The following is a 15,388-nucleotide window of genomic DNA, read 5'->3' as shown; positions in this document are numbered from 1 at the left end:
GCTGAATAATACTGGAAGCCAAAGGTGTGACTTTCACAGTTCTGTACAATACATATTCAGTGCATATAGACCCCTGGCAGCACTGGTGCAGAGCTTAATTAAAAAGTAACAGTTCCGGTACATTGGAGTCTGGCTGACCCACATCCCCTGCTGGCTCAATACGCCTGTTAACTCTGTGTATAAGTGTGTGCGTGTGTGTTTGGTGGGATATTGGGGGCACTTGAAAAGGGAAATGAGAAAGGGTGTAAGTCAGTCAGAATGATGATACACACTTGATGCGTTTAAGCAGCTGTAAGCATTTGCATAAAAAAAATGTGTGCATGATGTGTGTTTGTGTGTGTGTGAGAGAGAGACATGAATTATTCAGAATAACCCTAGGCAGTGCTATATAGTGCACTCCTGCCTTATGGGCTTACATCATGCATGTGCGTGTGCATATGTGCGTGCGGTTGTGCATTTGTGTGAGTTTATAGACGGGGAGCGTGTGAGGAAACCTGAGTGCATTTCAGCCATGCGCTGTGGACCTAATCCACTATGACAAACCTCTGACATCACGTGCACAACAGGCATGCTGAGCAAATCCAGTCATTTATAATGAATGAGACAGAGAGAGAGAAAAAGAAGAGTGAGAGGGTAGAGAGTCTCCAGGGAAAACGATATAAAAATAATAATAATAAAAAGGAGAGAAACAGACAGAGCATCTCTATCTGTGGCAGCCAAAAACATCATCTTCAAGCCACTTGCTGCATCCATCCATGTGGCCTCAAACAGCCAATCATCACAAAAAAAAAAAAAAAAACCACCAGCAACAACAAAGAAAGAATGCAAGAATTAGAAACAATGAGTGGTGAGTGGAAATGCAGTTGCTGATTTCTTTTGTCTCTGTCATTCCGACAAGAATTACAAGATGATTGGATGTCTTGGAAATACATTTCCGGTAACTGAACAATGCAATCAATTCAGGAAATGTCAGGAAATTTTAGAGTAACTACTGGCTATTTTAAAGCAGATATAAGGGTTGAAATGCCTTTCCTTTTTCTACACCCTCACCCCTTTTCTTTCCTTTGTGTCTACTGGTTCCTCTTCTTATCTAGCTAAACTCTTTAAGAGCTTGTTGTTCTGAAAATGTTGAAGAATCCAAGTCTCATTTACATGCCGAAATATGTCAGGAGGGTGGCACCAGTCGGGCTGCAGACTGAGTGGGGTGCCAAAATCCCACAGGTGGTGAGGGTTGGAGTGCTGGAAGAAGAATATGGGTCCCCAAGAGTGTTGCTGTGTGACTACTGCTGCTGATTCCATTACAGTCTCTCTCTCACACAGACACACACACAGACACACACACAGACACACACACACAGACACACACACACAGACACACACACAGACACACAGACACACACACACACACACACCTATACCCAGACTCATATTTTAGGATTCCAAGCAGAGCCCTAAAGCAGAATGTCATTACTGTCCTACAGTGAACTTGGTGTACGATATGAAAACTTTATTTCCTGGTTCGTTACGGCAGTAAGACTGTCCCGTTTACCAATTTCTACCAAGGAAAAACCATTACAATATCTAATAAATGTGGGAAATAGTTGCTGAAAATGCATGCACATTCGGTCAAAAAATAAATAAATAATCATAATTAACTGGTATGACATTCTGCAAAATCTTCAATCCAAAAACTGTGATGCTCTTCTTTCCTGGACCAGTTCTGGGTAAACATAATCTCCCACCTCAGCGGTGGAGACTTTGGCTGTGCTAACAAACTAGCCAGCCTACACATCATATAAACTCTGTCCTACTCTCTCCCACAAAGGGGGCCGTCTGAAGTCCATCAAGCCATAAATAATTCAGCCGACTCTCCCACAAAGTGAGAACAACCTGCAGCTTACCATTCATTCTGTCCGGGCAGCTCATGAATCCAGGGAACTGGGTTTTCTCCCACAAAACCCATGTCATCATGGGAGCTGGACGACGACTGGTCAGACAGGTGGGAAGGGAGCAGGGGTGGCCTGTCGTCTTCGATCATTACTATGTCGTCCTGTGGCATGTTCACAGTCGGAGAGAGCTGGGAGCGACCTGAGAAAAACCAGGACAAGGAGAGACTGATTAGCAAATGGAGTGTGACCACGTATATTTGAGCTTCATTTCAATTATAAAATACAAAACTGTGTCAAGACCCATTTATTAAACTTTTTTTTTTAAACGCACACACCCCATGTGCAGACATATTTGTGTAAATATAATTTTATCTTGCGTTCCTAATTAACAGCATGACACTGCAAACAGATAATGCTGAGGACGTTATTTTGCAAAACTAGTGGATTTCTGCTCTTATCTGGAGTAGCAGTACTGAAAGGAAATAACAAACATCTTCTAAATGATAGCACAGTTCACTCATGGAAAGTCTAAGTGGCCATGAGGACTCATAAGACAAACACAAAGTGCTCTAATGTCTATCCAGTCTCTTAATGTCACAGGCAAAAGTTCTGGACCCGGGTAGTTTTAGCTATTCTCCTTCACTGTCCTCCAAGGACAAATACAAGCAGAAAAAGGCCTCTCCCTGATCTGTATTCTGTCCCGCCTGACCCTCCCCGCTGAGGACTTCTTTGAATCGCTCTTTTGCTGCTCCTCAGGAGTCAAAGTCAATGGGGAATGTGCTGGCACTCAGCGCCAAGGGCAACAGAAGGGTTGTTCAACAGCATGAGAAGTGGCATTACAATGAAGAGGCGGAAGCTTCATTCTGAAAGCCGATCTGCGCACGACTTCTTCGTGGCCGATCCGAACGCGAGACAAGTGATGAGACGTGAATTCAGCCACACACCTGCTTGCCATTAGACAAAGTCTTTCAGAGATTCTGGACTTCCTGTGGTCGTTGCTTTTGTTTCCATTATCACAGAGGTATTTTGCAAATTTAATAGCTTAGGAACAATTGTGTGTAATCACTAGCAGCAGACAACAATATTTACTCTGGCAGGATCCCAACATGAATCTGAGAGTCATTTAATTTCACTGGGGCCCGACGAATGATAAATGCACATTGTGGAAGTAAATCTCAGCACCAATCAATGCAGCAGCGAGCGGTATAGTTTAGTTTCGGTACTTGGAGATTAAAAAAAAGGGAAGAAAAAAAAACAAAGAAACAAAACAGAGCTGCGTGGGAGAGGACAGAAATAAAGGCGCGCTTATCCAGCACTCACAGCGCCAATGAAAGTCAATGTGGAAAGGTGCGTTTTTTAGGTGATTTGCCATGTTGACGTGTGACAGAGGAGATTTGTCCAATCCAAACCAGTGAAGCACAAAACAACACCAAAAAACTTTTCCGCCGTACAGTTCTTATAACTGGGAAATTATCTATGGAGGCCAAAGAGTTTTTGTAGTACCACCATATTAAGATAAGATAAGATAAGATAAGATAAGATAAGATAACTCTTTATTGCTGTGAAGGCTGTGAAGGCTGACATTTTACTTTGAAAGTCTATGGGGATTGACTTGCTTGTGTAGCAAGGCTCAAGTGGTCATTAAAAGAAACTGTCAGGTTTGGTAACTGCAGCTTTAACAGCTTTAACTTGGAGTAATTGTTTTCTGTACAGCTTTCAGTGTCTTGTGTCGTTGCGGAGGAATCATGGAGTGCTCTTTAAAAAAGTGTTGTTTCATTTCATTGGGGTTTGTGGGAAGTCTTAAATGGGCTCTTTTAAGGTCTGGCCACAGCATTTCAGTCAGTTTCAGGTCAGGACTCTGGCATGTTGCAACTTTGATTCGTCTTTAGCTATTCTGATGTAGATTTGCTGCTGTGTTTGTTCTGTTGCATGAACTATTTTCAGCCAAACTTTAGCCAACAGCTGGCCTAACATTTGTCTCAGAGGACCTCACGGTCAACTTGAAGACAGCAAGACGGCCAGGTCCTGTAGCTCCAAGACAATCCCAAATCATGACCCCCTCCATCACTGTCCTTCAGAGGTGGTATGAAGTGTTTGCGCTGTGCTGTGTTGTAACACTACATAACAAACAACTCCACTATTTGATTCATTCAGATGCAATTGAACAGCCGTGCTGCTGTTCTTAAAAGATAAGGGGGAACACTTCCAAACAAGCCATACTTGTTCAGTCATTTTCTAATCTACCAACTTAAACTTTAATATTTAACATTCTAACTGAGACCTGCAGAGTCACAGTCAAACCTTGGGGGGGATTTACATGGATGTACACTCCTGGGAAGATTGTGGCATTGTGTTAACACACATCTGAGTGCACCATACCAGCAAACTGAATGCTCCTTACAAAGGCTGCTTTTATAGAGGTACTTAGTTTTTTACTAACTACACCCGTGACTGCAAAGTCATGTGAAACCTTCTTTTTCACATGACCATACTTTTGCATCTGTTAACCGGTTCTACTGAGAGCCTAGTCCTTTTGTCTTTAGATTGCTAATCTAAAGCAGTTAAGATGGCTACCAACACTGTACAGGTGAAATGAAGGCCATTTCTCACTCAGACAGCTTGACAGAGAACCGCGGGTGATTGAATTCCCCCTGTACTGTAAATCAGGAGTATTGGAGTAATGGCAGTGATAAGTCCAGGAAGTCAATTAGGCTAAGCTAAATGTATCATTCTCACAGTAGACAGACCAAGAAAATTCAGTTATTTTATAGTTGAATTTTGATTATTAATAAAAGTGGTTGAAGTAATTTCTCAAGTTATTATGATAGTTTCTTTCAATAATGTCTAGGATCAAGGGAAATGAAGGTAAGTAAAATCTGCACAGTCTATTAAAGTGAGAATAAATAGATATGGTTTTGCTTCTGTAAATCTGTATAAGTAATATACGTGTAGAATTCTAAGGATATATCTGACCTTATTTTCTGAGCCTTTTCTGTCATGACAGCACTACTTAGTCATTTTCCCTTCAAAATTTCAAATGTCATGCTTTACAGTCAGTTTAGCAAAAGTGCGACAGTGTCAGTAAAAGATGCCCTGCGGTTGTGTTTCCACGGGGGCTTTTCTTATACCTGCATTTACATTCCCTTAGTAAGTAGATGGAATTGCTTCTCGGTTGCATCAGCAACAGAGACTTTGACTGCAGCAGCAACCCTGAACAGACACAGAGTATTAACTATGTCTTTCTAAAAAAAAACAAAAAAAACCCACCCAAAATAAAACTTTAAAACTTTTAGTGCATGTTCACTTACACCACACACGGACAGAACATTTGCTCAAACTTACAATATGCTCTCTTTAAGACGACACACCATCTATAATCACCTTACATACACTTGTGTCACGGTCCACTTTGCTAGAGGACACTGCTTTAATTAGAAAGTCTGCAGGCTTTTCTCCCAGCTTCATGAAATATTTCCAGTCAGGACCCCTTGACACAAGTGACCACCACTGCAGAAGAAAAGTCGTTACAGTTACCACTTCCGTGCCTATGTGCACATGCACTACAGCACTGTATGAAGAGTGCGCAGGAAAAACCGGGGCCGTGCCGATGCTTTCAAAGGTGAAAATATAATTAGAAACTGCAGCGAATGCTTTTCTGCAGCTGTCAGCATAATCAGCATAGAGGGAAATCACAGCCCGCCTACTCATGATACTTGACTCTGAACATGACTAACCGGGACAATGAAACAGACGAGACTAAGGTTGGCTGGAGAAGACAAAGAGAAAATGGCTCACAGGGAACAATATGTTGATACGAGTTAAATCACACTGTGGTTCATAAAACTTGGCTGAGCAAAGGGCGGAGTGGGAATAGAGGCAGACGCTTTTCAGCAACTTGGAACAGCGAGGCTCAGATGGAGCAGCTCACTCACTGCTTTAACACCATTGTCTTTTATCAGCTCCTCACAGTAGCTGACGAGCCAGCCAGATCGACACGGTGAACAGTCATGTGTGTTGGAACTCGGAATAACTAGTGATGGAGGCATTTTGAAAGTCACTTCTGTTTGTTATGGAGAAGTGATTCTTAATGCAAAGTGCTGATGAAATAATGAGCAAGAATATTCTTAAGGCCTTCTTTTGTAATTGTTGAGCGTCGTTTTACTCCCATCACACCCAACCAGTCGCAGCATAAGGCTGCCCCTCTTCTGAAATTTTGTTCTACTGGACATTTCTTCCTGATAAAAAGGAGTTTTTCCCTCCTACTGTCGCCAAGTGCTTGCTCACAGGCGGTTGTTTGATTGTTGGGGTTTTCTCTGCATTATTGTATGGTCTCTACCTTACATTATAAAGCACCCTGAGGTGATAACGTAAAAAAGAAAAAAAACGACAGAAACTATGGAATTTTTCATGCAGTTATCTGGACTTCAACTCACTTATCTGAGAAATACATATGCTGAGTCGTGAAGGGACTATTTTTACTCTGATAATGAGTAATTGTTCACAGCAGGCTAATGTTTTACAAAGGGGCTATTAGGTAATTGTTACATAGATGCTTACCATCTTTGGGGTTAAGGAAAGAGACCTGTGGCAATCTGATGATGTCATCATGACCTTTCTCACACTGTGATTAAAGATAGCCTCATGTGAGTCACACTGACAGAAGCAGGCTCACAGAAGACAACACCCTGGGACCCCTCTCATTACATCTTCTGTTCTGCTAAAAATAAATCAGCTTGTTTGGTGTGGTTTGCCATCTAGTAATAATAGTGCATTGTGAAGGATTAACAGGATCGCTGACACCTATTGAAGTCCAACATGATCACCCTGGCTGTTAATTGTAATGTTAGAAAATGACTTTTCAGTGTTGCCTCAGCCAAGGCAGCTCACATTCTGGTAGTTTTTAAGGGAACGGTGTTGTATTTTGTATAAATTCAATTTTAAATGTAAAATCAGAAAAGGGCAGCATGACAGATGTTTACTTTTATTATGCAACATTATGTAGGAGTGGGTCATGGATAATAGCCACTGATTTGGAAATAATTTGATATGAATAACTTGAGTTCATTGTTTATTATTATGACTGTAGATTTCTAATGAACTAGGCAGCTCATTCTCATTCTTTTTATGAAGATATAACACATTTTGGGGTCAACCAGAAAGAAAGGCAGAGAAACGTAAAGGTTAGGTCAGAGGTCAGATGTCAGATGTGGTCAGTATCCAGTATCATTTACTAAATGTTAGTAATACAAACTAAGTCAGCAGAATTTTAACCAAGTTTTAAAGATAAAATACATTTTATGAAAGTTTGACCTTATTTAACCTTGAAGAAAATGTCAGAGGTCCGAAGTAATGTGACATTTAAAATCCTGATGTATCATTCCCTGTATGTTGTCAAAACAAACATTAGCAGTAAACAGCTCTATATAACATTATTATCACTTTTTAAGTCTTTATACACTACCTTCTGCATGTTTACAATATACACCACACTTGCAAAAATCATAGTTTTAAGGATTTTTGTCAATTTTTGACCAATAAATAATTAAGCTGACCTTGCAGGCCTTGGTGGACGTAAGCCAAAATTTAAAGCATTATTAAACATGACCCCACTCTACACCCCTGCCGAGCTATCTTGTTTACAGACAGAAAGTTGAGATGCATGCACACGCTACCAAAAACATAACCTCCAAGGTGAAAGGTAATTAAACAGTTTGCATATTCACTTTTACATTGCTAAAGCCACGCCAATCTCTCTGCACATGTTTCTGAAATTCCTATGAGTTGATACCGATGCCACAATACTGAAGCAAAGATGTTCTTGCTCCCTCTAACAGAGCGTGCGGACGAAGACGGATGAGCTCTCTGGCTCCAGAGGCCACCTGGCTGCATCCATCCAAATAGATCAGAGTATCGCTCTTCTCTTCTTTCTGCCCTCTGACCAAGCATTACCTGTTGAAACATTGAGCTGTGAGGTGAAAGGTCACACTAATAGCCTCACTCCATCTTCCCTCTCCTGCTCGATTTCCTCCATCTCTGTCCCATCACGCACTCTCACACTTTCTTTTCCTCTATGTTCTCCCTCCTCCTTTTCCTCCTTCTGTGAAACTTTGGCCTATTGATGTGGATGGAGGAGAGGTCATTAGTTGATCCATGCTGTCACAGCTATCAGACCCATACACGGATAGCAGCGGGTAATCACCCTAAGTACATACCAGCAGAAGCCGAAAGCCTTTATGTACACCAAGGGACATCGGTGCCGTTTTTCAGCAGTGTTCCACAAGGGATTCCTTCATTAATGCTATTGATCAGCGCATTTAGTAGATTGGCTTTATGACAATCTCTTCCTTGTAGGGAAACATGGCATCAAGACGTCTGGTATATGAAGAGCAGCTACTAAAGTGTGAGACTTATAGAGACACGTGGAGATGATCAATGCTTCCCATGGACACAAGAACAGAACCTTTAACATCCAGTCAATTTCTTATATATTTAGAATCCTGGCTGAAGGTCCCTATAACCACATACTGGCAAATGTGTGTCTATTATACACGTATGCTTGGAAAACTAAGGTGATGACAGCTTAATGCTAAAACATCAATTTATGGAAGTCATTGCTACGGCAAAGACTGTCTTCAATACATCGTCTGACCACCACTCTGCGACGTATTACCACGAAGCAACTAAAAGGTTTTTCTTTTCTAGAGGTCAAGCCATCGATGGTGTTGAATGAAGAACAGCACTCACATCCAAGGCTTTTATTTAGCCTGCAGATGGCATTTCAGGGAACAGCATCAAAATCACATCAATATTTTTTCCACACAAACAGCAGCCAGAGTAGCTCAATATCCAGAAACAGTATGTTAAAGAAAAAAAAAGTACTTTCACTTGATTCATTGTAACGGGTTGGTTTATAACATTAGTTTGTACTTTATACACAAATTAGAGTTACTGTGTGGTACTTTTTATGATTAGAGTCTCCCTTTCCCACAATATCACACAAATTATACTTTAAATACAACACTGCTGATATGCACAAGTGTTTCTAAAAGTAAAACTTCCTTCACCCCCATAATTGTCGCCAATTACCACGCTCATGTTTTTTCATAACTTAAAGGTGATATGTCACGCAAAACTTTCTTTGGAAAAACATCTTGAAAGTGCATCTTGCAAATACTGCTGCCTTTTATTTATTTATTTTATTTTTTACAGAATACATTAAAAAGATTGCTGCTAAACTTACGCTCACGCCACTTCAAAAGAATAAGCACAGCAAAGCAGAGAAAAGGGTCAAATTTCAGGGTAACACTATATACACACACTGATTTTAAAAAGAGCTCGCTATTCTTCTGACAGGTGAGCATAAAGAAAGGATGACTTTTTTATAGGATTTTTAATCACTAAAGGGTAAAATAAACTTCTACAAGTACCTTTTTTTGTTTGTTTTTTTAATTTGGGTCAATGTGCCTGCAGGATTTTACACCCTTGCCTGCATCGCACACATTACATCCTGCAAACACCTTCTTTCCTGTGTGACAACAGCAGGACTCTGCTCGCCTGGTTCCCACCTCCAGTCTAACTCCACTACCTGTCCCTCGCTGCTAGGCATGCACTCAGTTTGGGTCAAAAAGCCACATGCACAGAAAGCATTTGTGCACGAGCCTTAATTTTCACCCCAGCGTGTGGATCCCACACCCGGTGGCACTTTTCAATTAGACAGAACGGAAAGGCAAAAGCTGGGTGTGATGCTAACGACCTTTGTGGCAAAACCCTGACTGTCGCTGTCACAGTATGCACATGCAGGAGATTTTACTTGGCTCCATATTTCCTTCTTGCATATTTCCTCTTTCCTTCTTTCTTTCCTACTTTTTTGTGTAAATGAGACGGCTACTTTACTTGGTAGATCTCTATCCCTTCACCTTTAGAGGGCAAAACACGGGCATGGATGGAAGGATAGCATGAAAAAAAAGCAAAAAGTAGAGTGAAGAACTCATCTACTTTGAGCATGGAGTCAAGCAGAGTGCTTTATGTTCACCACCTGCTGACTGCAGATACAGCTTTTTGGCCATGATGTGTTCATGCACGTGTGAAGCTAACGCTGACAGCATCACAGAGCTGCATGGCTTACTGAAACAATCCAAGAATGGGACTACCTGGAACTATTGATCAGCTGAATTGCACACCAAGCAGACAGTCCTGAATGACAGCCCAAAATACTACAGGCAAGATCACAGCAAAAGTGTCCACATGATCAATGTAATGGCACTATACTAGCTTAATAGCACCTGTCTCCTGTGTGAGCATGTCTCTGCTGTTGCCATGATTATGATTCCTATAATTTCATTCAATTGCACCAATTACCCCAGAGACTCAAGGCCTTTTCCTCGTGTTTCAGAAGAAAGGCAGCCTGTGAATATTGGGTGTAGACTAGAGAGCCAGGTTTCTGATCAATACTTAAGGTAAGGTGAGATAAGGCATCTGAGGAGCATTGCAGCTATTTGCTCTTTTTTTTTAACAGTACACAGAGCGCACGACAACAACAATCATGGCTTGGCAGAAATATGGAGTTTACATTTTCACTGAATTGACTTGCTGCCATCTGCAATAACTCGCAATCACAGTCAGATCTTAATTCTTGAGCAGCAAAACCATTCCATCCCATTTACCTCTGTGTCTCGATTCATTTATAGAGGCGCAGGCAGCGTAATGCAGTGGAGCATCAGAGGAGAGTGCTTGATTTGGTTAGAGAGTTCCTTTGTTTGTCTTTTAAGAGATGGAATGCCTCAGAGTTTTGTCTGTAATCACCGTTTGCTCCAAAGGGGAATGCACAGCTCACATCAGTGGGTAGAAGCAGCTGCAGAGGTTCTGCGCGAGCGTGTAGTTCTTTTTAGTTTGTAGGTAATGCACTAAGTGCGCCGCACCATATCCCAAACTCCACACCTCTGGCCTTCATGATTCAGAAATTTAGCAGGTTAGATGCACTCAAAATCAAGTTGTCAGTCAAGCCCTGGCGGCTGTATGCTTGCTGACCTTGCTGAGCCAATCTCGATATCTGCCCCCTAACCACAACTGTCACATCTCACGCACCAGGCAATATGTCTGAGCCCCATATGAAATAACAAGCAGAAGAAGATGGAGCAAAAACAGCTATTCTCTGTCTAACCCGCAGACATTTACCATCAACACCGATGAATGCACTTCACTGTGACAGCTTCACACGTGTTTTCACAACACTATGCGTTGCCTTCATTTAAATTAAAGTAGGTAGCTGTTGTCTGCATGGCAGATGAATTTACGTGTGTAAGATTATGTCAGGAATATTTATGCTATTTGCCTCCAAAGTAAATAACGACACTGCTGACATTAAATCATGTCCAAGGTCATGAAGGGCCGTGGATAACAGTAAGCCATCGGCACTTATTTATGGACAAATCAGAGAGGACAGTGAAGCATCACTTCTTTTTACAGAATTAAAATGACATGAAATCTCTACCCTGGCTTTTTGTATTCTTACAGATGCTCACCCATTATTATGGATTGTGATTAGAGTGTGACGTCAGTCTTATCCTGTTTTTTGCCATCCAGGATCTGACTACCTCACTACACTTCAGGCGTTAACCCCCCACGAAATCAGCATGTACAAGGGAGAAAACTAGACACGGTTTTGCACTGGGAACCATCAGCTGTGATGACTGTTAACAAGTTGATCTTCTAAGTCATCAGTACAGAGCAGTCATTTCTACATGCTTACATGAGCACTCAACACTATAGTTCACAGTTCTGACGTTAGTGTTTTGACAAAAGTGGTCACAGACTGACAGACGTTTAAACATGAACCACTGCACTCAGTTCCTCAGCGACAGAGTGAGCAATCAGGAACAGTTTCCAATTACGACGCCCACTCACAACTCTAAAATAATATTCATGGGGCTGTCGGGGCAAATGAAAAAAAAGAAGAAGATAAATGCATCATCTATCAACATGTCTTCAACATAACAACAAGTTTCAAAATCAAGAGGGAATTGGGATTTCCCAAGTGTAAAGACAGGAGACTTGTCCAAGAAGAAATGCTCAGAAAAAAAACAAACATTTTCAGCTTGCGTATGAAAGGATTTTGGCTGGACAGATATTTTCCACTTGTATTGTATTTTTTTATTATTATTAATATTAATAAAATAAATAATCTAAGAAGATGCATTATATGGACAAAAGCACATTACACCTACAGAAGCTGCTCTACCATGGAAACACATACCTCGAAGCTCCTAGCACACTTTTGTGCTGATGATAAGGCCAGAGGAGGTTTGTAACTGGCAACTTTTATGCACTATGAACTTGAGCACTCAGTGACCCCGCTCTCTAACATTACCAGGTCTGCAAATTTGTGGCAGTTACAGGGTGATTGGGGAATATCTGATTTTATAAAGCTGTAGCAATGGAACAGAAAACAGCTGAATTCAAAGTGGCGTGGCCTAATACTTTTGTCCATATGGTGTATGCTGTAGGTTTTAAGTATCCAATATGGTGCAACATACAATATGGGGTGTCGTTCAAGGACAATGTGTGACTGTGATTCATTATTATCAGGATGTCCAAAAAACTCGCTGAAAAGCCTTCAGTTAATCCAAAATGCTGCAGCAAGAGTCCTGAGAGGGACTAGAAAGAGAGAGCAGATTTCTCCTGTATTAGTTTCTCTTCATTGGCTTCCTGTTAAATTCAGAATTGAATTCAAAATCCTGCTCCTCACATACAAGGTCTTAAATAATCAGGCCCCATCTTATCTTAATGACCTTGTAGTACCATATCACCCTATTAGAGCGCTTCGCTCTCGCTCTGCAGGCCTACTTGTTGTTCCTAGAGTATTTAAAAGTAGAATGGGAGGCAGAGCCTTCAGTTTTCAGGCCCCTCTTCTGTGGAAACAGCTTCCAGTTTGGATTCGGGAGACAGACACTATCTCTACTTTTAAGATTAGGCTTAAAACTTTCCTTTTTGCTAAAGCATATAGTTAGGGCTGGACCAGATGACCCTGAATCCTCCCTTAGTTATGCTGCAATAGGTGTAGACTGCTGGGGGATTCCCATGATGCATTGAGTTTTTCCTTTTCAGTCACCTTTCTCACTCACTATGTGTTAATAGACCTCTCTGCGTTCAATCACACTTGTTATTATCTCTGGCTCTCTTCCACAGCATGTCTTTTATCCTGTTTTCCTTATCTCACCCCATCCAGTCGTAGCAGATGGCCCCGCCCCTCCCTGAGTCTGGTTCTACCAGAGGTTTCTTCCTGTTAAAAGGGAGTTTTTCCTTCCCACTGTTACCAAAGTGCTTGCTCATAGGGGGTCATATGATTGTTGGGTTTTTTTCTGTATGTATTATTGTAGGCTCTACCTTACAATATAAAGCGCCTTGAGGCGACTGTTGTTGTGATTTGGCGCTGTATAAATAAAATTAAATTGATTTGAATTGAACTCTATGATGGAGTACCATATTTATTGTAGCACTTCTTCGGAGCTACATGTCTTTTCACAGCAGCTGTGTTGTGTTGCAAAAATAAATAGGAATAAATGTTACTGCGCAGTAGACTTGAATAACAGAATTTTGTCAGTTTAAAAGATGAAGACATGTCAGAGAAAGTAGACATGGGTTAACGAGGACGTGACTCAGAGGCAGCCCGAAGACACAGAAGAAAAGGAAATGGCATATTCTTGCAGCGAGACAAGCCGAGTCAAAGATCTGAGACTCAGCTGAGCTTTAGCTGTGATAACTTACTGCTTTAGCACCTACTCCGCCCCCACCTCGAAAACTTTTCCACTTGGCTCATTTGACTCCCACTCTTCAGAATGAGATGAGAGCTACACACCCTTGAGGTTTCAATCGCCCAAAAAAAAAAAAAACATTTCCATCAGTGCCCCCACAGTTTTGCTTCTCATGATCAGAGCAGTGTTCTGAAAAACCTGCACTGGAAAAGCCAGTGGAATAAATAAGTCAAAGTAAGAGAAAAACCCAACCAATTTGAAAACATCTGATTGGGGCTGGAGGAGAAAAGCATGATGAAAGAGTGGAAAAAAAGAAAGAAGAGGAGACAGAGGGAGCGAGAGTGTCAGGGGCAAGCCCTATTGATCTGAAAGCTTAATTAACCATCAGATGCTTCTGACACAGTCTCTGATCTTCTATGATCAGTGGCAGTGTGGCACCACTCTTGGGGTGGGGATGGTGGGGAGGTTATAGAAAAGAAACAGGTGAATGACTGAGAGAAGGGCAGAAAGGAAGAAAGAGTAGATCAGTGATAGATTACAAATTCACTTTGCAGAGTGTACAGAAGGATGACGGGGTGATAGGTGACAAAGGAGAAAGACTAAAGACAAAGAGATCATGAGGAGACAGTTGATTGGGCAAGGAGGAGACAAAAGGGCAAGAAGCATAATATGGATAAAGAAGATAATGTGAGGGAAAAGCGAGTTAAGGAAGGTGAGAGTGAAAAAGAGGTGTAAAAAGGAATGAAGGATGAAAAATGCTATAGATACATTTGCCTAAACTTCATCATTTCCCAGAATAACGCCCTCCCCACACTGATGCAGTCACCTTCAGCTTCTGCACGCACGCATATGAGAAAGGTCTGCTGATACTGAGATGACAGCAGTGATTACTCGAGGATTGAATTGCCAATTCGAATACATCTGAAGAGCCGAGATCTCAGCCTGGTGATGTCATCTGGGCAGAATGGAAATTGACCCAAGTGAAACCAGTCAGGAGCTAAGTGAAGGTGGGGAGGATTGAGTCTGACATTAATCCCTGGGAGGTTTAAAGAGTGAAACAGCACACCTTGGAATGTGATGTGGGGGGTGAGGGTGTGAAGGCGATGCATTTCAGAGGTGCTTTGGCTAATGTTAAAATTGATCTGGGCATGTCAGAAAATACATTCAGTGTACATGAGGTTAACAACTCAACCTGAGTTCCCATCAGGGTAAATCAGGAGAGCTTGGCCAAAAAATAAATCCAATTTGTGGAGTAATTTCTATCTAGCAGAAGGTGAAAGAGACATAAAGGTGAAGAAAGGGAAAATGAAATAAACGTGTTGACATGTTACACTCACCAATGCGTCCGATTGTATTAGCTCGTGGAGTGGAGACGCTGTCTGGGCCCTCTGTGGTTTCATAGAGAGAGTTGGAGATCCGTCGTTCATGGCTCTCCAGAATAGAGTTAAGAGGATGCTCCAAAAATGAAGGGCTGCCAGGGACTTCCTACATGGACCGGGGAGAAAAGACTTGCTTACAACTCATCAGACAGACAAACAATCACACTGCCTAATCTAAACTATATAGTAACGTGCAGATTTAGGTTTCAAATACATTCCAAATCTGTGACTTTTTTGGATCATGTATTGTATTTACAGTATTCGTAAACTGAAAAAGGAAACTGAGTCAAATTAGTATTTTTTTTTTGTTGTTGTTGCTTTTTCTCATCAAATACAGGACAACATGCTAACAAGCGTGAACAATCAAATG

General features: G+C 41.4%; 1 protein-coding gene across 2 annotated transcripts in view; it reads right to left on the bottom strand.

The window, feature by feature from the left end:
• LOC308385851 (partitioning defective 3 homolog) overlaps positions 1-15,388 on the bottom strand; it is a 354,241-nt gene that overhangs the window by 134,089 nt on the left and 204,764 nt on the right. For both annotated transcript variants that reach the window (XM_080865038.1, XM_080865037.1), the window contains exons 15-16: positions 14,977-15,124; positions 1,902-2,088 (exon numbers count right to left, since the gene is read on the bottom strand). In XM_080865038.1, coding sequence (XP_080721164.1) covers positions 1,902-2,088; positions 14,977-15,124 — 335 coding nt within the window. The remainder of the gene's footprint in view (positions 1-1,901; positions 2,089-14,976; positions 15,125-15,388) is intronic.

Source organism: Rhamphochromis sp. 'chilingali' (assembly GCF_963969265.1).
Source record: "Rhamphochromis sp. 'chilingali' genome assembly, chromosome: 18".
In the NCBI taxonomy this organism is placed as follows: Eukaryota; Metazoa; Chordata; class Actinopteri; order Cichliformes; family Cichlidae; genus Rhamphochromis; species Rhamphochromis sp. 'chilingali'.
Note: the sequence above shows the minus strand (reverse complement) of the source record. Positions and strands in the feature narration are given on the sequence as shown.